Source organism: Astatotilapia calliptera, chromosome 7 (assembly GCF_900246225.1).
Source record: "Astatotilapia calliptera chromosome 7, fAstCal1.2, whole genome shotgun sequence".
NCBI lineage: Eukaryota > Metazoa > Chordata > Actinopteri > Cichliformes > Cichlidae > Astatotilapia > Astatotilapia calliptera.
Window position 1 is genome coordinate 51,815,116 of NC_039308.1, and position 27,143 is coordinate 51,842,258.

General features: G+C 40.5%; 1 protein-coding gene across 1 annotated transcript; it reads right to left on the reverse strand.

Moving 5' to 3' along the window:
• Positions 1-691: 691 nt before the first annotated feature.
• Positions 692-25,750, reverse strand: LOC113026578 (LHFPL tetraspan subfamily member 3 protein-like). Its single transcript, XM_026175510.1, has 4 exons — positions 24,378-25,750; positions 5,734-5,970; positions 3,868-3,896; positions 692-1,122 (listed from the first exon to the last, which is right to left on the reverse strand). The coding sequence occupies exons 1-3, from the start codon at positions 24,802-24,804 to the stop codon at positions 3,880-3,882; spliced, it is 681 nt and encodes a 226-aa protein (XP_026031295.1). The 5' UTR covers positions 24,805-25,750; the 3' UTR covers positions 692-1,122; positions 3,868-3,879.
• Between the last annotated feature and the right edge of the window lie 1,393 nt (positions 25,751-27,143).

The window sequence follows — 27,143 nt, forward strand, 5'->3', positions numbered from 1 at the left end:
TTGTCAGGCCTGCAGCTATCAGGCTGTTGTTCTCCTTTATCTCATAGTGGACAGAAATTATTTGTTGGAGTGGCACAAATGATTTGTGTGGCATCAGATTTGATGCAGAACAGCTGATTGTTCTGTAAATAGTTTGTTTATTTAAAAAACCGCCTTGGCTGCATTTTGGGTAAACAGCTGCAAAAAATGTTGTTGTTTGCATAACTCTGTTACTTTTTTAAAGAAGTAACTATATAATTAATTGCCCAACATTGGTCATTATATACTGTATTTTGCAGACAGAGACTTACAGGACTCTCTCCCAGACCACAGACTCATACTCATAATACAAGTCAGAGCTTTATAAAAAAAAAAGAAAGAAAAAAGAAGAAAGTTGTGTTTTCAAAATTGGAGTTCAAGTTATTTTTACTTCCAATAGTGTTAACATGCTACACAGGTCATGAACAAGATTTCTTTTTAATTTTCATTGTAAGTGGGCTAAAGCAGTTAATTAAAAGTAGTCTAACATAAATGCTGTAATTTGATTATTTTAATAAACCGTGTAACTTGGATGGATTCAATGCTGCCGTGACCACAGTGCACACGTCTGCTGTTGCTCACAGAGGTCCAAGGGACCGCTCAGGGAGTTTGTGCGTTCGCTCAGACACGTGAAAAATTAGAGGGAACATTGGTTGTAGTGTGTGTGTGTGTGTGTGTGTGTGTGTGTGTGTGTGAGTGTGAGTGTGTGTTTGTGTTTTGTCTGTGCTCACAATGCAAGTGTACAATGTCAACCCTGTGTCTTTGCAGGTAGGTAGTGGGTAGTCCATATACTTGTCGACAGATTAACAGTCTCTGCCCCTTGCCATGGTCTATGAAATGTTGTGCAAGGCTCGGACACATTAGGATAGAAGTGCTTTGGGCTCCATCTAAATGCTGGGGATGACGTTAGGACTGTGAGCACAACGGTGAGCACAACATCAAAGGTAGGTTACATTGGGGTTTTTTGGCAGGTAGTTGCAAAAGGCAGGCTGGCTGGTTCAACAGAATTCCTTTCCACCACACACTCGGACCGCCTCCCTCCTTTTTAAGCTGATGTTGATCGACTGGTACTTTATGAAAACAGACACGTGGATCTTCGGGAACCTGCAACAAAGAAAGTGAAAGACAAAGTGTATTTTGCAAGCTATTCCAATTTTTACAATTGTTATTCAAGAGTTATGCTTACACATACGTACACCATGACCTTGTTAAGATGAATAATTCTGGATAGGGAAAAAGCATTTTATCTATACTTCATTGCCTTGCAGAGCAAATGTGTGCAAATTATGCTTAATCAGCAGTGTTGCTCATTTGTCTTTGTTCTGTTTTGCATGGCTGCATGTAGAGTATTGTGAAAATAATCACTGAGCTGTTTGTTGCTTTTAATTGTTACTCTGCATGCTTTGTGAACTGTTGCTTGCATGCTTCTTTTTAATCCTTTCAGTAAGGTATTACTCATTTTTGAATAGCTTAAACACTGTACATCGGTAGGACTTTATAGAATTTTATAAATGCAAACCACTGACGTGCTGCAGCTGCACTGATTCACTGATTTTTTTATATTCATAATTGCAGTGGTTGTATTTATGCATAAAGCATGGTTCATTTGACACGTCCTGACACATTAGAGCCATTTATGTCAGTTAATTTCTCAGTTCGCTGTCCATGTTTTTGCTATATATTGCCTGCACGTGCATCTTTGTCTTAAGACATTAAAATGTTTTTTTGAGTACATTTGTACGGTACTGGGGTTCTTTTTGGTAAATGGACTGGTTCTTATATAGCGCTTTTCTACTCTTCTGAGCACTCAAAGCGCTTTACACAACTTGTGCATTCACCCACTCACACCCATTTGCACAAGCACATTGTTCTAAGTGCTTTCTAAGTAACATTCACACACATTCATACTCCGATGGATGCATCGGCGAGCAATTCGGGGTTAACATCTTGCCCAAGGATATTTGGCATGCAGACTAGGGGAAGCCAGGAATCGAACCACCAACCAGCTTAGATGTGCAGTTCATGACAGAGGGACCAACAAAGCCACACTGGCTGACTTAAAAACAAATGTTGGTTGAAGGATGGGATGCCATGTAGCTCAGGCGGTAGAGCAGGTCATCTACTGATCGGAAGGTTGGTGGTTCAATTCCTGGCATGCCAAATATCCTTGGGCAAGATACTAACCCCAAATTGCTCTCCGATGCATCCATTGGAGTATGAGTGTGTGTGAATGTTACCTAGAAAACACATAGAAAAATGTGCTTGTGTGAATGGGTGAATGCACAAGTTGTGTAAAGCGCTTTGAGTGCTCAGAAGAGTAGAAAAGCGCTATATAAGAACCAGTCCATTTACCATCTTAGCATGAGGAGGAGGTGCCAGGCTGTTGTGGCTGTGTACAGTTCTTCCACATGCTACTGAGGCAGCTGTGTGGTAATTGAATACAATTGTTAGGTTACCAATGTCTCTTGTTTCCTCAGACTTAAATCGCCCTAACCCTAACCATATGTCACACCATTTAAGGGGGAATAAATAGATTTCCAATAGTAGTTTTATTGCCAAGAAGCATTGTTATATCAACGATTTGTCAGCAGCAGCTGTGTTGCAAACTATTTTATGTGTTTAACCTCTTCATATATTACAGTTTTATCTTCTTGTGTGACATTCTTGGTTGATTAGATCAAGGGTATCGAACTCCAGGCCTCAAGGACCGGTGTCCTGCAGGTTTTAGATCTCACCCTGGGTCAACACACCTGAATCAAATGATTAGTTCATTACCAGGCCTCTGGAGAACTTCAAGACATGTTAAGGAGGTAATTTAGCGATTTAAATCAGCTGTGTTGGATCAAGGACACATCTAAAACCTGCAGGACACCGGCCCTCGAAGCCTGGAGTCCGACACCCCTGGATTAGATGTTGCCAGTGTCACCTCTTTCATGTGAATGTGCAGGAGAAACTGTCGGTTAACTGGGTTAACGTTATCAGGGTGATAATCAGCTTGAAAACAGAACAATGAGCACTTATCCTGATTGCCACTGTTAGGCTAAGTGAATCCAGATAACAGAAAGATATCCTGGGTATGCTGAACTCACTTTGTGCTAGAGGACCCAGGACACAGCATAAGAAACAAAAAGCAAGCTGTACTGCAACTCTCCTGAGAGTTCATGAGAAAGCACCACCAGGTAAATAAACAAAAAAATATCTTCAAACCTAACTAAATACAAACAAACCCACAAGCGACACAGAAGGAATAAACAACACACAATCCAACAAAGGCCACAGAGAAGACAGGAATAGTTAAACACAAACATCTGATTACTGATGGGAAACAGTAGGAAGGAAAATGCACTTAACAACAGGTAAAAATAACCAGGGAATCAAGGGAGGCAGTGAGGGAACGAAACTGATGCAGGAAATGAAAGAAAGGGAAACAACCAGCAGAGATGAATACCAATCTAAATACAAACACTTTACAACAAGTACGGGGACAGGGAAACACAAAGGGACTGACGCATGAACACCGAACGGGACACGCGGGATCAGATAAGGACACACTGAGGCAACCAAAACACAGAAAATATAGCAACCTCAAATAGGAACCTACTGATGCTTCTAGCCAAGAAACATTTATAACCCAAGATCTTTCCATTGATTTGAAATATCGTGTTATTGTACTTTAAATTAACGATCCATTAAGGAGTGAAATGTAAATTACTTTTTTCATTTACACTGGATTTACACCTCTATGGTGCCTAAGGACACAGATAATATTTCAAACATTAAAGCACAATCAGTTCATTTAGGAGGCTTGTGTAATATAACAGTTAAAGATGTATGTTTGTGCTTACTCACCTAATGATTTGATTAGGCATTCCCTCCATCTGAAAAAACAAACAAACAAAAAAAAACAGAGAAAAATATAAAACACTTCTAAAAAATATATGAAAGCATGTCCAACCAATGCCACGCATATGATTTGATGCATTGCACACAGACACCAGTAGATGGCACCAGGGATGAGAGAACTGGTTAAAGATTTTTGAGCTATAATGAAAAGATTCTCCCACGCCCTGAAGTAAGAGAGAAGTAAGTGGTGCATTATCATCATCAGAGTATTATTGGTATGGTAAAGCTAATGATAATGATAATGCCAAGTTTTCATTTCTATGATTTTGTCTATAAATCTTTTATAATTTATTTTTACCTTTAACTGTAACTCGAAGGTCACCAGAGTTTAGGACAAGATAAAATAAATTGCAGATCTGAATTATTTATTATGATTGCTGTTTTTATTATTACCAGCTGCATTCACAGGCCATCAAACATAGCACCCGATGATGTTACACACGCCAGTTTTCCCCAATCCCTTCTGCTGATTAACAAGTCTTTTCTTTTACTAGTTCGTGTCCATCCTTCCTCCTCACCTCTCTTTAACAGTTTGCCCATGGCTGTCTGGTTCCATTACAGACTACAGGGCATGGACATGCAAATCGCATTTCCCACTGGGAGACATTCCTTTACCCAGGCCTTTCCACAGTACCTCACTGTGTCGAGCTGTGATCGTGATGCAGAATTACATACAGTATGCATGCATGCTTACCAGTACAAGACAGGCCTTTTCTACATGTTTCGTAAGAAAGTGAGGTTATATTTTGATAAGAAGTTTGCCAGATACTCACACAGTCACAAAACCGTTGGAGACGCAGCAGAAATGTGACTTGCAAGTTTGACTAATTTGGAAATATATCTGACTGTATCCTCACACATGTTCAGAAGCTCAAAGCTCCTGTTATAATATCCCCAAAACAATAATAGAGATCAGTTTAAAATAATTCATTTACCTTGACAAATAGGTGCAAAACAAACTAGCAAAAGAGATTACAATGGCATTCTCTTGCAGAAGAGACAGTGTTCATAACTGTAATCAAAAGAGAACAAGAATCATTTTTTTTAGCTGCCTGACTCGCAGGGATGTGGTGGGGAAAAAGCTTATTAAGGGGTTAAAACGGGTGCTCATTAATGGTTGTAATTATCCGAAAGAAGGCTTATGCCAGTCCCTTCGTTATATTCAAAGTGTGCATCTGAAGCTTTCTAAATTTAGCTTTGCTTTTAAAAAGGCTGCATCAAAAGCTCATTACTTCAAAACTTTTACTGGGCGTGAACGCAAGAGTGCACTGACTGTAATCCTTTCATGGATTTAGTTCATCTCATCTCTTTTCAAGCCTTGTTTATATTTTGTCACCTTGTTAATGAATGTGCATTTTCTATTTTCAGTCTGGTGAAAGTCACTTGGGCTGTGATGAATCGCGAGCCGACTCTTGAAGCAAGCTTTAAAACGTTCTTGCTCTGTGTGTGTGTGTGCATTTGGCAGTCCCCACCAACACAAACTGCATTAAGATGCACTTTCAGAGCAATTTATATGGCACCGCTCTGCCAAAAAAACAACAACGAGAAAGAAAAACTGATTACTTCTCAATTAATGATAAAAATGTTAAAATATTTGGAAATTTAGTGGGATCAGTGCCTAGTTCTAGAAATATTTACTGTAAGTTTAAATACATTTTTCAGAAAGGAAAAATGAGCTTCAGCTATTTGATGCGTCATGGATGAGGAAACTTCTCCAACTATGATGGGTTTAATAACTTTTTTCACATCAGCTTTTATGAGTAAGATGTTGCTTTAAGTTTTCAAAGGAAGTCAGTCATGTCTTATTCTCACCCTTGCTTTCAGCCAGCAGCTCCTCTGTCATGAGGCCGTCCTGCCGGTTCCCCAGGACGAAAGCCAAGAAGGAGAGGATGAGGGCGTCCAGGATGCCCATGATAGCCAAGATATAAGCCCAGCGAACGGAGCACGCGCCGAGGCTGTACTTGTCAGTCTGCTCTCCGCACATCCGCCGGACCTCGTCGCTGTCCCATCCATCAGGATAGATCATACAACCCAGCACCAGACAGACACCTAGTCGGAGGCAGAGATGGGCAACGTGAATCAAACGAAGAAAAATAAGGACAAGCCAAGAATACATATGAGCATAAAGGAGGAGAATATAAGGGTGGGAATAATGGTGTTTAATAGCAGTGACAGATTTAAAGTGTTTTGACTACTCAAAACATTATGGATTTCCCAGCATCCTCAACCTTTTACATTGGTGATAATATTAGATTTATTGCTCATAATTCTCTGTTTTGTCCCAAAGTGTTTAACTTAATTTAACCTAACAGATTCTTCTCTAAGGTAATGTTGCATCAGAAAAGCACAAGAAAATGAGGAGCCCGTCTAATTCTTTCTCACTTATTGCCCAAAGGGTAAAATTTCTCTCATCTTCACTTTGAATGAGGTCCTCCTCTGAGGTGGTGCTGCAGCAGAGCAGCAGTAGACCTGGAAAAAAAAAAGCTGACTGCACAATTATCCACAGCGCATTGCACATTAATAATAAAACAGACTCCCCACTTCTTTATTCCCTGAACACCTAGTTGCTTTCAATGTTTTGCCCCTGAATGCTGTTTGTTTGTGTATTAGGTTTGGGGGTTTTGAGCGTTTTTCTAGTTTATTACCCATGAACTTTCAAACACTTACCTGCAATATGTGTGTGCCACTGTTAGGTTTAGTATGGTATTACAAAATAGGGTGATCTTTTCTTTGTTACACTACAGGTAACAAAGAGCATTACAATTTGTTTGATTCACAACACGAAGAGTTGTGTTCAGCAGCAAATATCTCCGAGAGGTAGTTTGATGCTGATGGCGTAAAAGAAAAGAACTACAGCTGCCTCTGAGTTTCATTGGCTTGAATTTAAGACTCTTAGACTCACATTTTCTTAGTTGATTGATTCCTGTGGCCATTTTGGAAAATTCTTATCTTAATATTTTCCCCCTTAAAAAGAAAACACAAAAAATATATAACCAAATCTGGGGTATATGACAATTTGCTTTAACTCTTAAATGTTCACACTTTGATTGGTTTGTTGTTTAACTGACTGATGTTGCCTTCTCACAGAAAAGATAATAATAGTTTGTAATAATAGTTAATAATAGTTTGGTTGTGATTAGTATAAAAGACTTAAGTAGCTACTGTGAAAGAGATGAGCATTTCTTACTTGGTTGTGAAAAACCAGATGTGAAACGGAATGGCAGGTCTGACTGGTAAACTGGACACTGATTGGCGATTCACAAACCATTAGCCAATGAGCGTGCAGTTTTGTACCCCAGATCCACAAATACTCCCATTTGAAATATTTATTTCCTAACTAACTTCATTAAATAACGTTATTTTTCTAAACCAAAGCTACATCTATGTTTTTGTAACATCTGTGCTTATGTCAGATCTGTTTCCCGTATGCACAGCCTGTGCATAGCAGCTAACAGTCACTCGCACAGCCACACACTAGCATGTCGTTAGCAAGGAAGGTTTTCACTGTAAGCGAAGACACACCAGTTCACCAAAGTGCACTAAACCTGGTCAAACACCTAATGAAAGCACCCTTAACCAGCCAAGTTTAGCATTTTAAAGACGCTAACTAAGGGAAAGTGGCTAAAGCTAAATAATTCAGAGTCAGTCAGAAGCTAGCAGCCTTGTTATGAGCAAAGGATCAAAAATGTTATAAGGAAAATTATGGAGAGGTATAAAGCAGAAAATAAAGGTGGGTGTCTGTTATCTGATGGGGTGTTGCATAAATCTGTTGCACCTGCTTTTGTTTGGTAAGGTAAAATATGCTAGGTGCAGCGAGTGTACAGCAGCTTATTTTCCATTAATTATTTGTACCGCTTTCTGACTGCAGAGCACTTTATTTTCAATTGTACTTAAGTGAAAACAGATCATGTAAACTAGTGTAGTTTTGAGGGAAATGGTTAATCATTTATGTTACTATGAACCTTCTTGTTTATTTAATTTTACTTATTTTTAAGTGAAGAAAAGTTGATTTTTGTTTGTGTACACAGTCAGCTATAGTTTTTTAGAAAGAAAATCAGTGAACTCTTACCAACTGTGCTTCTCCTAGCAGGGGGTGTGTTGTGTACGTCATTCATCGAACAGAGGGAGTACCAGAGAAGGCCATTTTCGATATTCACCCAGTCAACACGCATTACTATTCTTTGTCTCCTTTTTGATGTATTTGCTACAAAGGTAGCAAGCACTTTTCTCGATCTTTCTGGCTGTCTCCTGTGTCGCTTTGGCTCAGTTCAACAGGATCATGAATATTAGATTGAACCACAGGAGGATCCCTCTTAATAGTTTTGTTGCCAGTAAGATGGAATAGGAGACAAATACTGAACGTGTGATGGGAAGAAGGACAAAAGATAACACTCACAGTAAAATATGTCTCAGTCACTACTGAACTCTATTTACTACAAAGTCTGCCTCTGCTGATAATCATCTCAGAGGGATGCACTGGACAGGATTATACCAACAGAGGGTGCCACATATGTCACTCTTGTTTCCAGAAACAGCTTGTGGTTAGAGGAGGAGCACATGTTCCCTTCATGCACTGTAACAGAATGCCTGCTATGAACTAATCCATAATCACACAACACTACAGAGAAGCCCCATCCAGCACAGCACTGCTTACATAATGAGACCTTTTCTGTGAATTTGGATTCCCATAAAGGTTACCATCAAGCAGTCTACACCCATATCATAATAACACCAAAATAAGCAAGAGCGTTGACTTCTTTCAGTTAAGAGGCCTTTAATAATAATTTAAAAAAAGATTATATGATTTACGAATGTTCTACAAGACATGTGGGAATTCTGTTAGTGGATCAATTATTAATCGGAAGTAATATGTAAATAATACATGTAATGGTGCTTTAGCTGTAATTATGGGCTCTAGAGAGTGACAGTGGATTCATTAACACAGGAATTTTAGAAAAGAGAAAAAAATTATGACATGGTTAAACGCCCTATGCCAGTTGGGATGGGGTTCAACCCTCGAGTAACCCTGAACTGGCGAAATAGAATGAAAGGACAGACAAAAAATGTTGGAGTAATGGAAGGTTTTGGCTTTCCCCAAAGGGACAGCACCAGGATTGTTTTTCCATATACATTTTCCATATGCAACTCTCAAAAAGAAAAAAAAAAGTTGTATATAAACCACATGAAATAAATGAAAACCTGATTGATTGTTTGTTTTCAATGTTTTATCTGATCTGTTTTATGTGATGCTAATTGGGTGTTGAGTGTTTGGTTTGTGGACTGTTAATGGGACAAACCAGTAAAAACACATCACCTTAAAAACTGTGTCTGCAATTTGTAGCCATGCACTCGAAGTTCATAAACGGTTAATAAATTCATTAAAAACAGGGTTGGCTTGCGGATATATTAAAGTGGGTTAAAAATAAATTTGCTGAATGCTCATAAACTGCCCATGAATGATAAATAGGCTCTCATAAAGTAAAAAAAAAAAAAGAGAGACAAAAACCATCTCATTATCTCTGTGAATCTGCTGGCTGCACCCGCTTGCACTGCACTGAAGCAGAACTTCATGCTGCAGTAATAAATGGTGTGCTCCGGCTCCTCGCCACAGAAATAGCAGCACACCTAACAGAATGCAGCTGTCAGTCGGAGCGGAGACGAGACATTAACTGACGGGCATTATCCTCCCTTTTGGCTTTTTTTCCTTGTCTCCATCTCGTTCCAGAGCGGCAGACAGGCGCAGAGAAAGGGAGAGACGGATGATGAGGCAGGGCGAGGCAGAGGCACGCAGAGATATATAGGGAGAGGATGGAGGAGGGGACGTGGTGAGAGACTGAACCCTTGCCATGTTCCACTCCTGTGTGTAGCCGCCAGCAAGTACCCAGCACCACTCCAACGTCATGAGCGCTGGCTACCATATGCTGGAGCCCCTCGACAAGCAGAGCTATTCTCAGCATTTACTTGTTTTTGTTTGGAGGGGTTTTTTTTCTTTTTTGCAGGTTCCACATAAGCACACGCCTTCCTCTGTTTGTCTTCTCCTTTTGGGGAAAATTGGGATCAGGCAAGTGTAAAACTGGACTGTGAAATGCTTGTTGGCTAACAGCAACTTACGTAAGAGACTGTAGGTAGGGCAGATTAGGTGCAAACAGCACTACAGTAGAGTTTGAGAGCAGACCGACAGATGGTACAGAGCCGTGTGATGGCAGCAGATTCGTCAGAAGCACATTGGCTCATTTTTCCCAAAGAGACAAGTAAATCCCATCGATACGGAAAGACCTTTGATTTATACTTTTCCCTTTTCATAATCTCCGCATGTCATTTAAGAGTCAAGGTGAGCAGAGGTCTGAGCAGAGGTGTGACCACCAATGCGGCAGCTTCATTGGATTTGTGCATCTGGTTCGAGAACAAAGAAAAACAAACCTGTAATCTGTTTTGCTGTAACGCTGTCAATGCGGCTGCATGTCTGACTGCATCATTTCACTGTTACGGCATGTCATTGATTGACCTGGAACTAAACAGTTGTGTGTATTCCCAACTCCCTCCATCACTCAAACGCCTGCGACATATCTAAGCCATGAAAAGGGATTGACAATTTTCAGCTCCCACAGTCCTTTGTGGAATGTGTTTTCTCCTCTCCTCATTTAAACAGCTGCGACAAACTTAATTATGCATGCACGCATAGTAAACTGTGCTATCTGACGCTGCATGTGGATATGACCCTCGCACATAATCGAACACGTGCACGCTTCTTTTCGTTTAACATAGTAACACTTAATGTCTTTTTCACAACGATCAAACCCCGATGATGAGTGTCGGTCCAGAACTTACATTAGTGAAATGGTGACCTAATTATTGAGGAAAATCTAGTTCTGCTCAAGGCGTTTATTCTACACTCTTTTATGCTCTTTCATATAGAAATCGACTATGTTTAAAGTGGAAGCAACATAATGACTTAAATCCAAGCTGGTTCTCCAAACCTACCGAGTCGCCCCGTGTGAAAAAGTAATTGTCCCTTAAACGTAACAGCTGACTGTGACGCTGATTGCAAGAACAGCAATCAATGAATTTTGGCTCACATTCTTCTTTGCAGAATTGTTTTAATTCAGCCACATTGGAGGGTTTTTGAGCATGAACTGTTTAAGGTCATGCAAAAACAAGTCAATCTGATTAAGGTCCAGATTTTGACTAGGCCACTCCAAAACCTTCATTTTGTTTTGTTTTAACTTCAGTTCTTGAACTCCAAGGCGTGAATTAGTGGCTTGATATTCACCTTCAGGATTTTCTGGTAGAGAACGGAATTCATGGTTTAATTACAGGAAATCGTCCGGGGCTTGTAGCAGCAAAACAGCCCCAGATCATCACACTACCACCACCATGTCTGACTGTTGATATGGTCTGTTTATGAAATGGTGTTTTAGTTTTAAGGCAAATGCAACGGGACAGAAACCTTCCAAAAAGTTCAACTTTTGCCTTATCAGTCCACGGAATATTTTCAGAAAAGTTAAGGTCTTTTCTGGTTCACTGTTCTGGGCTGTTCTGTGACCTCCTGGATTGTTTTGTTCTTGGAGTAATTTTGGTATGCTGGCAACTCCTGGTAAGTTTTACCACTGTTCCAAGTTTTCTCTATTTCAGTGTAATGGCTCTCACTGGGGTTTGATAAATCCTAAATCCTTAGAAATATCTTTGTAATCCTTTCCAGACTGATAGATGTCAATGACCTTGTTTCTAATCTGCTTTTAAGCTTCTCTTGATCTTGGTGTCATGTGTTGCTGATCTTTTAACCTGCTTCACTTTCACACAGTTTTTATTTAACTGACCTCTTTATTCAACGGCTCTGGCAATAATCAGACCTGGGCTTGGCTATTAAAATTGAACTCAGCTTTCCCCCAAAATTTGGTTAATCACAGTTAATTCATGATTTGACATGGGTGGAAATTGCCAGGAAGATTTGGAAGGTGTTTGTCCCTTAAATAAAATCATCATTTAAAAACTACATTTTGTATTTAATCAGGTTATATTTTTCTAATACTAAAATTTGGTCATCTGAAACATATGTGTGTTGGTGTAGCTGATATCCTTGTGGTGGTGTTGTTCCTGCCTTGTAGGGGGAAAAAATCCTTTGTTTATATAAAACTCTCTTATAGAATAAATGGCAACTATTTCAAGTGTTTTCTTTATTCATTTATACAATATAATAAATATATTATCAAGTTAGGTTTGGTTTTAGTCTAATTTACGTTACTCGTCTTGGCTTTCTCGTGATTGTTTTTAATAGTATTAGCCAGACTCTGGGCTAATGCTAACCACATGCTCAGACAACGTTATTGGTCAGTGGCAATTTTTTCCTGGATCAACATCATTATGATGACAACAACAATTGGATATCAGTGCAGTAAGAATAAAAAACATGCAAAAAGAAAAAAAAGGAAATCAGAAAGGGGGTAAATACTTCTTCACTGCGCTGTATTTTCATTTGTAGTCTACATCTCATTTATCTCAACAGATTATCAATGTCAAAACTTCTACATCTGAATCCAAGAGCAAGTAAAAACAGATAACAGATGCCTCACGGTACCATTGAATGATCACAAAGAAACATATGTAGGCCTTGATATCCATGTGACGATGATCTGCACTGTCATAATTTAATACTTAATTTACTCAGTCCAATTCTGTAAGCTTAATTTTCAAATGACGAGGGTGTAAAATGAGACTGATTAATACAATCTTTCCCATGGCAAATTCAGCCTCTAATGTGGGCATGATGAATCCCCTTTTCACACTTGACAAGACTTTTCTCTGGCTCTATAGACGAGTGAATGAGTACCCAAGAAAGATGGCCTAAAACCATGACAATGATATGCCATAATTGCTATTAGATAAATGGGGTAATTAAGGATGTATGATCCATATATTGTGGCTAAATGGAGTGTGAAAGTGTGTCTCCACATAGTATAAGCTTGCTTCATGATGCGGGTTTATGAAGAGGAATTATACATGCAATGAGAGAGCTATTAATAATATTTAGATAGAAAGTGTTACTGTTGCAGCGTTTATATGTGGCTGTAGGAGAACTGATCCTCTTATATCAGGATCTTGATATACTTTAAGACACCCCAGCTGGGCACAAATATAAGAAAGTTCTTTAAAAACATATTTCCAAAGTGTCTGGGATACAGTGGAAAGTGGAGCGAGATAAACTTTTAAAACTTACTCTGACAAGCTCCCCTGGAAGATGAGGAACATGCTCATCGAGATGAGCTGTCTACAGTCCAAATCTATTTCTGCTTGAGTTGCTGGCAAAACTTGATGGTTGCTGGAGGGGAGCAAGGAGCTTCCAGGCACTCTGAGTATTCCCCTCTGTCAACATCTTCAGCAATTTTCTGCACATCGAGCACATAATACCCACAGCTTACCTATCAATTCATTTGAAAGGATTAGAAGGAGCGGGCGATGGCTTATTTCATCGCGTTATCTCCGTTCTGTGTCAGGGCAAGTCTTGCAAATACTTTTTAACCATCTTGTAATGTAGCAAATAACCTTCCTTCAAGAGCAAATTGCATTTACAGCATACAGGATATGCTACGGCAAGCACTCTGACTTCTGCTACAGGGAATAAAACTCTACAAGAAGGAAATCGTTCCCAATATAATTTTGGCTACAGCTTCAGAATAAACCTGAATCCCAAAAAATAGAGATGGGGGTAAAAAAGCATCTCTGTGTAAGCAGAGAGGACAAAAAAGATGCAGTTTCACTTCCACCACCTACGTGCTAATACACAAAAAAATCATTTAGTCAATCACTTACAACAGGCAGCTGGATTGCACTGAATAATAACTCTATTGTGCGCATGTGTGTGTGTGTGTGTGTGTGTGTGTGTGTGTGTGTGTGTGTATTCCTCCCTAGAGCCCTTGTTTTGGGTCAAGGTCAAGGTCATATTTGTTATATCAATGCATCATTTTCAAAGGTTGAACATTCCCATAAGAGGCTACCCACTATTACTATGACTAAAATAAATGTACGGTGCGCTTAATTTTCTGTTGCATCAAATCTGAAAGCACTGCAGTTCAGGCTCAATAACATCAGTGATGCAATTTTTATTAAATAAAGTAGATATACTAAACAATAGATGAGGGGTTAAATGGTTCAGTTCTTAGTAACTGTTAGTCTAGCTATCTAGGATATTGTTTAAATCCCTCCTCCCCGTCAGAGTGTATGTCCCCTGATTCTTACGCCATCTGGTCAGAGCCTCATTATTACACATCAATTGAAGTTAAAAAGAAGATCAGCATGTAAATGCCCTGCAGCAAGCTAGACATACAGTAGAAAAGGCTTTTCTTGGAAATTATCAGTTGACTGCACTTAAGAGATATGGCAGCTTAGGTGAGGATACAGAGGTAGAGAACGCAGGCAGCGGGGGAGAGGAATCATGGGAGGAGTGCGGAGTAAACTGCAGTGAGCAGAGCAGGAGGGAGTCAGGCTGGGGTGATGGGCTTATGTAACAGGTCCAGATGCAGCTTGTACCTCCACAGAGGATAAAGATTGGCAAGGGCAATGGGGATCAAAAGAGACCTTTGAGTTCTCTGTGACAAATACTCACTGGGTCACCCGTTCGGGGACCATGGAGGCAAAACAGCAATGGCTTAGGCAGGACTGTGATCTCTCAGTGAACATTTGACAATGGGAGCATTCACCCAAGACAGAATGAGAGTCCAGGACAGAGCATCATCCAGCCAGGAGACAGTGGTTTGAGCCCAGCTGGAACCTTTTTGTTTTGGGTATGCTTAGCTTTTTTCCTCTTGCTGAGTTTTTTAGGTTTTCACTTTCACTCACTGATTAGGATTAGAGACCAAAGTTAGGGCTGTGCGATATGACCAAAATCTTATATCCCGATATAAAACATCTATCGTCCGATAACGATATAAATCACAAAAATGTAACATTTTCTGTAAATTCTGTGAATCTCGGGTAGCTGGGCGTCGTATATCTGGAGTCGAGTGTTTTACCGATACATTAAACTATACATTTTTAGACATAGGTTGTAAAGGCCGCCGTTTTCTTTGTGAGTATTTATTACACAGCGTGCTGCGGGGAAAAGCCTGTTCTAACGTTTGAGTCTAAGGTTTATTTTTTAGCACCTGACGGCTCCTTTTTTGCTTCTCATCGGTAAATACTCTGCATACTCTTTCACGTGATTCAGTTTATTTTGAAAAGTCTCAACAGGATCTTGAGCTTTATTGTGAAAGGTTTATGTGGAAAATAAACAAGCGGACACGTGATGGTTTTACCGTTGTTGTTGCTAACAACAACGCATAAAAACAGGCGCTTGTCCGTCTGTAGTGTGGTTATATTAAATATAAGAGAAAGAGAGAACTTTAAGAAATTAATATAACCACTACAGTGACCATCAAAACGATGAAAAAATATTGCCGTAAACAGTTTATTTTGCAACAGCACGAAAGAAACGATAGCGTAAAATGAAACGATAGACGTTTTTATATCGTCATTCGATATATATCATTATATCGAACAGCCCTAGGTCAGGTTTTACTTGAGTCGGTTTAAGCAATTAAACCCACTTGGCTATTTTCAAGAAGAGATCATTGTTTGGTCATTGTGGTGCAGTGGTTAGCCCTGTCGCCTCACAGCAAGAAGGTCCTGGGTTGGAATCCATCATCTGGCCAGAGCTTTTCTGTGTTTCTCTCCAAGTACTCTCAGTCCAAACATGCAGTTAGTGGGATTAGGTTAATTGGTGATTCTAAAGGTACCATAGCTGTGAGTGTGTTTCTGTATCTTTGTGTCTGTCTTGCCCTATGGTACCTTGGATACGCTTCAGCTGGATAAGTGGAAGAAAATGGATGGATGGGATTGGTCAAAGCTCACTGAAAAGTGGTGACTTGAGAGTGGCATACCTGTTTTACTAATGCTGTTACTCGGTGTTTGATGTGCCAAAGAACACATTTGGTGTAAATAAACCAAAGCTAAAAAGCATTAATGAACACTGATGAACTGAAAATGAAAATAGACTAGTCAGGCCTGCTGTAGAGAGAAAAACATGTTGATTAAAATATGCTGATTATGCATGGTCAGTGTTAATGTTATCATATATATATATATATATATATATATATATATTTATATATATATATATATATATATATTAGGGGTGCAACGATATTCGTATCGATATTGAACCGTTCGATACAGTGCTTTCGGTACGCATATGTATCGAACAATACAAAATTTGTAATTTATTTTATCAACTTTCCTTCTGACGATGCTGTCTGTGTTGAGCGCTCAGTGAATCTGCGTTCGACTACTCCGCCTAGGCTGCACTGTCGAGCGCAGATCCACTGAGCGCTCAACACAGACAGCATAGTCAGGAGGAAGAGCGCAGGGCAAGCTAGCGAGACAGAAGTTAAGCTCTCCTTGCAAGATGGACCTCCCCCACCCTCATTCAGATCTGGCGTTTGGAATTATTTTGGTTTTCATGTGACGTATGACCCTGAAGGTAAGCGAGTCATGGACTAAAGTAAAACAGTATGTTGGATGTGCCATGCAATGCTTAATTACATTGGTGTGAACTAGTGTGTTAGCGCAGTTAGCTCGTTAACGTGTTGGCCGTCTAGCCCCATGCACGGGGCGATCGGCGGTAGCTCGTTAACGGAGATTTGCCGTGTTGTGGCGTTAAGGTCATTTCAACGAGATTAACCTGAAAGCACTAGTGGGAACACAACGAATATGACTGCACATTTACGCCGACATCATCCTAGTGCAAAGACAAAAACAACAAGCATGCTACTAACTTTAGCCGAGTCATTTAGACAGCTGTTAGCACGTGATTCTCCTTATGCTGCTGAGAATATAGCCCAGAAGAAGCGGATAGTATAGCTTTTATTTTGGAAAGAGACATTTCTCTGTAATAAACTCTCTTTTCCAAAGATGAGTGATTCCTCAATCAGATACAGGGCTTGCAAAATCGCTAGCCCGACGTCCCGGAGCTAGCGATCTTTCCAGTCAGGCTACAAAAATCTCTCTGCCCTGCCCGTCGGGCTATTGTAGGAAAAATATATGTCAATGCTTTTGCATTCTTTCAGAAATGTAGCTGGGTAATTATGTCATTGGCATCGGTGAGCCACTGTCAATATGTGACATATTGAAATCGCGTTTGAATTTGCGCTTGTTTTTTTGCTTTCACTTTGCAATGACAGCACTGATCTGTGAGTGATGATAATTTGTGCACCAATTCCTCTGACATCGTCTTATTAATCGTTAGCTTACTATGCAAACATGACAAGTGAAATCTCCCGCAGCAAGCTTAAACATGTGAGAGGTTGATCGCGCAGAGAATCGCTGAGCTTATGTGAGTCCGTGTGTAAAAGTAGCAGGATATATATTTTAGTTCTGCTGAGCCAAATAAGACAGGTCGGGGTGAAGAAGTGACAGCCAAAGAAAAGCTTACCACAAAACGGAGAAGTTATGACAAATGAGACTATAACGCAAAAATAAAGTGCAGCTTTATGGTTTCATGGACAAAATAATTTCTGTGGCTGCAATATGACGAGCTAAATAACCAGGGCTGCACAAAAGTGGTCCGCAGGTGCGCATTCGCTGTCAAAATAAAAAACGCGCACAAGGGTTAGGGTTAAATTTAAAAACTGTACTTTTGAGTTAAAATATATATTTATAATTTTAATAAATGACAAATTAAAAAGGCATGAACATTTTTTTGTATCGAAAAAATATCGAACCGTGACACCAAAGAACCGAACCGAACCGTGAATTTTGTGTATCGTTGCACCCCTAATATATATATATATATATATATACACACATACATGCTGCATCTGCACCTCCAAAGCAAATATTATTTTTAGCTGTTAGACAAATGCACCCAGAAGTTACATGTGCATCACATATTCATCACTACAGCATGCAAAGTTTTTTTTAACACTCTAGGTCACTGTGCCCTTGCCATCCCACCTCATCCCTCCCCCTGTGGAATAAATCAGCAGCCTCCCCTGCCGGAGCTCTGGCCTGAGCTAGGCCACTTCTGAGATCACAGAGATTAACTCCGGCAAATCTATACTCCACACCCTGCAGCGCTACAGGGACACTGAACACAGGGGAGTCATGATGATGACTTGGCTGGCATTTTGAGTTTTGTATTCCACGCTGCTACATTCAAACTCACAAAGTGTGGGCTAATTAATCAGCATTGATCTGTTGGTTTTTATCTCCAGATAGGCAGTCTTGCGGTTTTTAAATTAAACCAGCTGTTCTGTAACCACATAGTAGAATTAAATCAGCAAGTATGCATTACAAAAACAGCATAGACCTCGCTTCCGTATGTGCTGTAATCACTGCAAAGAGGAGCGAGTGCATTGCATGCATGCAAATTACCATGCTTCAATGTGCAATGTGCATGGTGGTGTGTAGATACGGACTGGCATTTATATGGGGCTTTTATAGTCTAACTGACCACTCAAAGCACTTTAATCTATGCACTGTGTTCATCGCTCATTCACTGCCAACAGTTAACCAAACATGTCTCTGGACTGTGAGAAGATATCTGGGCACCCAGACAGAGACCACGTGGGCACAGGGATAACATGCAGTGTCCACACTGGAAGGTCAAACCCAGAACACTTGTTTCTGTGAGGGAGCAGTGCTGACCACTGCACCACCACGCAGGATAATATCCTTCATCGATCTTCTTTGCCTGTCCACAATCAGCAGGAGTGTGAGCTGCATACATGATAGTTTAGTTGCCTTCCTCTGACTATAATTAGATGGTTCAAGTGACCGTGTGTTTTTTAATTACAAAAAACTGGGGGATGGAACAGTGTTAACGGAGAGGTAATTTGAAAGCAAAGTACCTGGGTGGACGTGAGAAAAATGGGTAAGAAAGCAAGCAGATCGTTCCTTGATTTTTTGATGTGCAAGGAAGACAAGTGTGCCAAATAACAGCGTAGAAACAGAGCTAAATACAGACTGTTTCACCTTCGACTCTTGAGCCGGGTGCTGCAAAGGTGTGGATTAGTGCATAAACAGTGTTGTGCATCCAGTTTATTTTGCTGCAAAAAGGTTGAGTTTCACTGCTGCGCTGAGAAGAAACAGCAAGAGGATAAATCAGTTCTGTAACTCCTGAGCCAGTTTGTTTCACTTTACGACCTCACCGCTACTGCCAATGTTCCCACACGGCCATGGTAGATTTCAGCCAATTTTCAAGCCATTTTTAGTCTGAAAAAGATTCATATATCTGTTTCGAAATCTCTCAGATCTCCTCCTTTCATTTGTCATTTCATTCCCGGTCCCCTGGCATAAAGAGGTATGAAGTTTTCCTTTCTCACTGGTGTTATAGTGAAAGGCACTACTGTGTGTTACTGCAGTAACAGCAGAGAGTGCTGTCCTGTGTTGTTTCATGTTGTTTCTCAAATCTGCCACAGTGGGTATCTATTTTAATGTACTGTTGAGACACATTACTCTGTTTAGTACAGAGTTGCAGCAGTGCAAGTGACTGGGCACAGGGCTGTCTCTGTCACGTGTTTAACAGACTGCAGCAAAATCTCAAAAAGGGCTAAAGAAGGATACGTTTCTGTCACAGCTGCAATCATAGTTACACAAATGGAGTTGTGTGGATGACATAAAATACTGATAGAAAAAAAAGAGATGTCAAAAATGGACAAACAACAGTTGCCGGGAGACAGCTGTAATGTGCCATAAACCCGATTCAACCTGCAGCAAGCAGTGATCAAAAACTTTGAAAATGCTGAAACTGAATGTATAATTTTGAAGAAAATGTATTATCACGTTTTGAAATTAAATTTAAAACTTCTAATATTTGAATATAAATGGAGGTCTTTATATGCTGTATGCTGCTATAACATAGTGATTCATAACAGCAGCTTGAAGGAGTTGGACCTTTTTAGCACAATGCTAAAAAAGTGTATCAGTCCCCGAGGAGGGATGGACATGCATTAACATGTAGAGAAGTGGAACACATCTGAAATGTCTAGAAAAAGCATCAAAATCAGTCTTTTCCTCAGATTGCTTTTGAAAGTCTGATTTGTATCTGGACAAAAGTTCTCATTTGCAGCGTTTACTCCAGAGAGCTGGAGCATTTCTGGTCCAGTGGCAGTGACAAGTGCAGCTCAATGACTGCTGCTCTCATGCTGAGCTCCAACCACTTTCCACCTCTACATTCAACCAGGATTTAAAGCTCCTTTCACAACAAGCCTCTCAATAGAGCAGATGGACTATGGGAGTAAAAGCCAACAACAGCGAACGGAGATAATGATACAAAGAGAAATATGTGGAGAGAGACTGAGGTGACCAGAAAGACCAGCTCGTCTTCGCTGAGCTCTGTCGTCTCATTTGTTTTCTGTCTGCCTTCTGTCTCTGACCTGGATTTTTTGTTTACCTCAAAACCTTTTGTTATTTGGTCCTTATTATTTTTTCTTTTTCTCATCACCTCGCGTGTTCCTAATATTCTCACTGTCCTTTTTCACCACTGCTTGAAGCATAGAGGTTTGAAGTTTTGATGTGATGATCCTGCTTGATCTGTTTGAACTCGGTGAGTTTGGTTTGATGAGAAACTAATCCCATATTCAACATGTGACACTTTGTTCCTTTTCTAGCTTTCTGTGACTCACGCTCAACTACTGTGACTCAGTGTGCTTCAGTGAGAAAGTTATTAACGAATGGATCAGGAGTTGCCAGTTAGTTAGGCAGCATGGTGGCATGGTGGGAACTCTCCGTGTACTCCAGCTCCCACATTCCAAAGACATGCAGTTAGTGGCAATAGGTTAATTTGTAACTCTCAATTGCCCAAAATGGTTATCTGTCTCTATGTGTTAGCCCTGTGGCAGACTGGCGACCTGTCCAGGGTGTAACCGCCGTCTTGCCCTAAGACAACTGGGATGGCCATCCCTCTACCCCCCGTGACCCTGACAAGGACAAGCAGAAGAGAATGTCTGAATCAGGAGCTGAAAACTAAACTTGGGGTGTGGTTGAAAAACCACTTTTACTAATAATACCTAAGTGAAGTAGTTACAGGAAGATGGCCAGACTGCTTTGAGTTAAAAATAAGGTGGCAACAGCAGCTCAAATAACTGCTCTTTGCAACCAAGTCATGCAGAAAATTAAGAAAATCTCTGAATGTATAACAACTTCAAAGCAGACTGGCTATGGCAGCAGAAGAGCACAGTGGGTGATATATTCCTGTCAGCTGAGATCTAGAAACTGAAGCTGCATTTCACATTGATTCATCAAAATTGGACACCAGGAGATTGGAAATACATTGCCTGGTTTGATGAGTCTCGATTTCTGCTAAAACATTCAGATGTGTGAGAATTTGGCATAAACAACATGAAAGATTGGGCAAAATTGGGCCCAACCTGGTTTCTATCTAATACAGTGTCCAGTGAGTGTATATATTAAATATTTGATCTAATTAAGCACAAACTGTCTTTTTATGGACCGCTAACTTGCCATGTTAGGAAAGCAGGAATACAAGCCCTAACTATTATTTTTAATTATTGTGATACAGCATCATCTTATGCAAAATAGAACTACCTCAATATAAAACATAAAAACCTCTTGAAAACCCATGACTCCTGATTGTGCAATAGGTCCTCCTGGCAAAGTGTGTCATTTATGCATCAATTAATCATCAGAGGTAATTATGCAAATACTACAAAAAGCACACAATTTTGCACATACGTTACTAGGAATGATTTCTTGTTCTTGAGTTATTCTTGAGTATCAATAAAACAAAGAAAGAAATATTACAATAAACAAAGAAGTCAGAAAGTAGAAACCTGACCTTTATGAAATTGCAGTCCTTTGAAAACGAACCTGTTTATTCCAAATAGGTCACCCTCTGTCTGCACATCATTTCCTGCTTTACAGAGCTTTGGTGTTGCTCATTCACGTGTATGACTCACACTGTTTCTTCTCAAAAACAGACACTGCAGCGCGAACTACAGAAAAAGTCTGTCAGCCCGGCCGACAAGGCAAAGTACGCACGTCAGTCTATAAAACAGTGAAGTAATTATCGCTGACCTCGCTGTATATGTAGTTAATTGGTGTGCAGACCCCTGAAGAACTGCAGTTAAAGGCCAGAAAAGCGTGCATCATATATTTTACTGTCTTTAAGCTCTATGAGGGGGGGTAGAAAGGTTGTACACACCTATAATTACATGCCATGAACTTTTGCAGGGGCACAGACAAAAATGGCTCTGCTGAGGAGAGTAGAAGGGTACGAGCCCATCAAAGGCCGGCTGGATGCTTGAGCACTCTCTGCACTCAGCTTTGTTTGGCCACGGTGGGCATTTTGAGACTTCTAATGTGTCCTGCTGGTTCACTTTCTCATCAAACATTCAATGTTTCTACCTGGACTTCACAGAAAAGATGGCTAGAGATGCGTTCTCACACGCTGATTCGCTGGCGAGGAGCATTGTGCAACAGCGTGAGTTTTCTATGTTAAGTGTTTTATCCACCATCCTCTGACCTCAGCCCAAGGGGATTTATGAAAGCTCCTGCAAAACCGGCATACAGAGTACCACTTAAATTACGTATACGCGTCAAGTATGACCTTGATTTTCAGTTAGTGTGCCTGAATAGACCTTTTACTCAATGAGGCATGGTACTGTTACATGCTGTGTTTTCATACCAGTCATATCACCCAGTAAAAATGTCTATAAGACACCCATAAGGATGATTGCTGGAGAAGAGAGAAAGGCTGGTGCCATGGAGCGGAGAGTGCTCTGAATACTGACTGTGTCCTTGGCCAATCTAGCAGCAGGGATGGGTGACAACAAGCTACCGCTGACCAGCTGACAGGTTTAATTTCACTTTGCTTTACAGGTATGAGATTTGTCATATACTGAGCTACCAAAATGTTTTAAAGTGAAAGAATAAGATAAAAGGAAAGAATTCAATGAAGAACCCTTTTGTATTCACTTTATTTTGTACTGAGCTGCCATTCATCACCATCTATGACTTGCACAGGAACTGCCAGTGGGCCACCTGTCTTCTATAAGTGAAGCCAGCTGAAGGTTAAGCTGATTCTAAGCGTAATAAAGTTTGACAGTGCTAAACAGTCACACTTGCTCATTAGGCATCGCTGTGCCAACTTGCTGTGGTCAGGGTCTCTCCTTTTGGCTTTCTCTTTCATCTCTTAGCTGCAGAAGCACAAAGCCCAGCGGTCTTCTTATTAGACGGGCTTATTGCGTTAATTCAGCCCAAACATAACACACTGAGCTGGAGCCTTTCCAAATACCCCCTCCCCTCCACTTTGCCTCATTTCTGTTTGTTGCAAACAGCAAGCCGACTGCTTTGACCACTAGTGCAGCTGAGCTAGGACCGATGTTTGGCAGCATCTGAACTCTTCAGATGATCGAGGCCTCTGCTGCCGCTGACATCAGCCCACCGTTAGTGAGAATACACTGCCAGCGGCTGAAAGGCTGACCTCGACTTATTTTGAAAACCAGCTCTGACATATAAGAGCACACACGTCTTCTGGCTGCGAGGGCAGGCTGAAGATCATTTGCATATAACAAGTTACATTAAATTGGGCTGCATTGTAACTATACATGTGATGTGCTATATTACCAACATAGCATGTGATTTAATGCTTATGTTATGTTGTTCTGTGGCCTTTAGCTAAAAGAAACTTTTTAATCTAAATTTGTGTGTGCCCGCCAAGCTTCATGCACCAAGCTATCTAATCACTGTGGGAATAGGTGTGCACTTTCCATGTGGTTTTGCATTACAAATAAGACAAGACCGCATATAAACATTTTCAGTTGCTTACGCTAAAACACTAGAGACTCTGCTGTGATTATATTATTACAATATATCCCATGAAATCCAAAACACTGGATTAAACTTGAAGTCCAAAGGTTCTCATTGATGCAGGCACGAGGTTTTTGAAATTGTTCAAATGTAAGACAAATACAAGGAAGAAAATGAATCAAAGTTTTTAATAGTTATTAATAATAAGCAGCCTTGTTTATTTATTTTTAATCATGAGCTGGACAATGTTTCATATGTTACTAAAACTGTAATCCAATCCATGCTTTCAGAAAGAAACTTGTTCGGGTTGTAAATACCCCAGCGATGTTGGTCATGCATTCAGCAGCCCTTCAGCACCATGGACAGCACGGTCTGCTCGGGAGGGCTGACTGCCAGCTCCCGGGGAGATCCTGGAGACTGTTTATTTTCACTCTGGCCGCTCCCAATTAATTTATCTCATCAACTCATCAATCAAAATTCGATCCATCCCAGTGTTTTGAGCCTAGCAGAGCATACACAGAAAACAGCTGGCCAGCTTCTAAGCTCTTGCAGGCATTTTACATTTAGGCAATATATTCATACTTAAAAATACGTTAAAAAAAAAGAAAAGAAAGAAAAAGCAGTGGCGGTGAGCTAGCCTCCGAAAGGACACTTACCTGATGCTGCTTGCATCCAGCCACAGATCTTGTACACGGTGGATGTGCTGAGGAGGAAGAAGAGACTGAAGCAGCCGATGCAGGTGACGACCAGCATCATAGACATTCCAATGAAGAAGGAAGCGGCCTTGAACGCACCAGAGGGGATAGCGGAGAACTCAGTGAAGCTACCCTGGCAGGTCAGGTCTCTGGAGACTCCGTCTCCAATACAATAATGAAAAAGGCCGAAGTAGCCGACCTGCGGCGTATCCATGCCATCTCCAATCCAATAGGGCTGCGAGAAGATGGTCACGTTAACAATACCGAACAGAATAGTGAAGATGGCCCACAGAAGTCCGATCACACGGGAGTTGCGGACGTAATTGGTCTGGTACAGTTTCGCGGCTTCTGCTGACGGTAGCATTGATGCGGCGGATCCAGGTATCATTTTATGCAATCACGAAGACTAAATGAACGCTGCGATCTGTCCGAGAGCAAAGCGAGGGCTTAACATTTAGAATATAATCAGCTTCTTCTTGTTATGATTATTATTATTATTTAACCTAATCAACGCTTAAACAGCAGCGAGAAGAACGTGAGGAGCGATGCCTGTGCATCTGCAACACAGCAACATCTGTCAGGCGCGATCAACTCATGACGTCGCATAAAACCAGGCGGTGAACCAAGTGAGGAGCTGAAGCGGAGAGCCTGAACCCTGCCTGTGACCGACAGCTGAAAAGTCAAAGACTATAGTGGAACAAACGGTCTCTCACTGCGCTCGCTCCGTGTGGCCGTCGGACGTGCACATCGCTGCCGCACTTTTATAGCTCAGTACTGCCCTCGGAAAGCCTCCCGACATCTAAAGGCATGTATTCACATGGACCTCAGCTATAGCCTATAACATATGACGCGCACGTATCCTCGAAGAAACGGCTTCAGCCTGTAACGAGCAGCCCGTTATGTCTCCGAAGGTGGTCGCACATACATACATAAGGCCCTTATTCTGCTTAGGAATCAATGCAACCCGATCACAGTTACCATTCAGAAAACACGGCAGCCCCTCTCTGCGTCGTCAACGATAAACGTGTTGGTTATGACAGCATCGCGGGGCTGTCGGTGATGCTGGGACTCGGAGAGGGAGGGGCGCAGAGACGACGCAGAGGCAGTCCGTGCACATAGTGACACACACCTTCTGGATAACGCTGCGTCAACGGCCAGTGGACTGACGAAATATGAGTGCGACTTTAATGGTCTAAAAGTGGAAAGATTCAACGCGTATGAATGTATTTTTATTGCTGGATGATACTCCACCGCCATCCTCCCGACCTCCTGCTACCAGAGGCACCTGCCGTTTTGCAGGGGAGGGGCAAAGAAAGGAGAAAAACGACTAACACTCCTCGGTTTCATGACGTGTGCTGGTCTAATGCCGAGAGGTTATGTAACAGTTCATGAAACTGCAAACAGGGGGGTGATCAGCTTAATGCACAGTTTGTGTTTTGCTACTGAAAATGCAATAAAATTGCAAAGCCATGTTGACTTTCATGGATTAAATACTAAAAAAGGGGGAAAAATTGTTACAAGTCCCCCTTCTTGGGAACTAAGGGAACGATCAAATGATCAGGTGAAATAAACTTAGAGAGCACATTGCCATGATGGGTTTTTTTTAACGCCACCCTTTGTGTAGTTTCAGGGTAAGACAAAAAAAAAAAAAACAACAACAACAACAACAAAACAAAGCAAGTAAGCAACTAAAACAATTCAAATATGCCGCTGTGGAACTAAAATGAGCAGCAACATGCACAGCAAGCTATGTGTGTCATATATTGTTGGATACCTATAATAAGCCTGGCAGAATTATCAAATAAAGAGGTCAGCCTATGAAAAAATCATCCCTGTGAGCCAAAACATGATCATTTTTTCTTTTCTTTTCTTTTCTTTTCTTTTCTTTTCTTTTCTTATGGTCAGCACAACAGGCCACACACCTATTCAGCAAACCAATCAACAACCAATCAGAAGAAAGCTGACCTGAAGGGAGGAAGCTGAAAGGAGTTTATTTTTAGACAGTGGATGAATTGATGGGCTACATCAAGGTCTAGTTTAAGGTTTATGAGGCTTACATTGAACTGTGAATTATGCAAAGCTACACTGTAAACCTGAACAAGTTAGCAGAGCTTCTTCAGGTTTTTTAAGCTGATGAACTTAAAAGGTGAAGCTTATCCAGACTCCAATATTTTGACTATATTTGACATCCACCTTTTGACTACAATAACCTAAAATGCAACCCAAAACAACAAAGCAAAAAAGAAGGGGAAAAAAAAACAATTTAATAACTTTCAGGTTTAGGGTCAAATCGACCTCAGGAATCAAAACTTCCCAAATATGACTGCCACGGTATTTAAATAAATAAGTAAAATGAAATTATGCAAAAATAACTGTTGATCAGAGTGGATCAAAAATAATAAGTTGAACTATTTCAAATGGAGGAAAATGTTAGATGAGCATAAGCTATTTGAGCTAGTAGGCCTGTTTAAAAAAAAGGTTACATTACTTAATTTATTTAATTACTTTGAGTATTTGGGTTTACAGTGTACTCTGTTTAGGTCAAGTGTGACAAATATGCAGAAAATAAGAAACCAGGAAGAGGGCACTTTTTTTTTTTACAGCACTCTAATGATAGAGTAAAAAATAACATGAATGCAGTGAAATTAAATTATGCAATTTTTTTTATTTAAAAAAAAAAAAAACAATGAATAAAATCTACCAGGTTCAAAAAATAAAAACAAACAA

Excerpts from the sequence above, each read along its gene's own strand:
- LOC113026578 (XM_026175510.1), bottom strand. The coding sequence starts at position 24,804 with ATGATACCTGGATCCGCCGCATCAATGCTACCGTCAGCAGAAGCCGCG. Across the intron at positions 5,971-24,377 it reads CTGGATGCAAGCAGCATCAG|GTGTCTGTCTGGTGCTGGGT; the intron begins GTAAGTGTCCTT and ends GCCTCCGACTAG.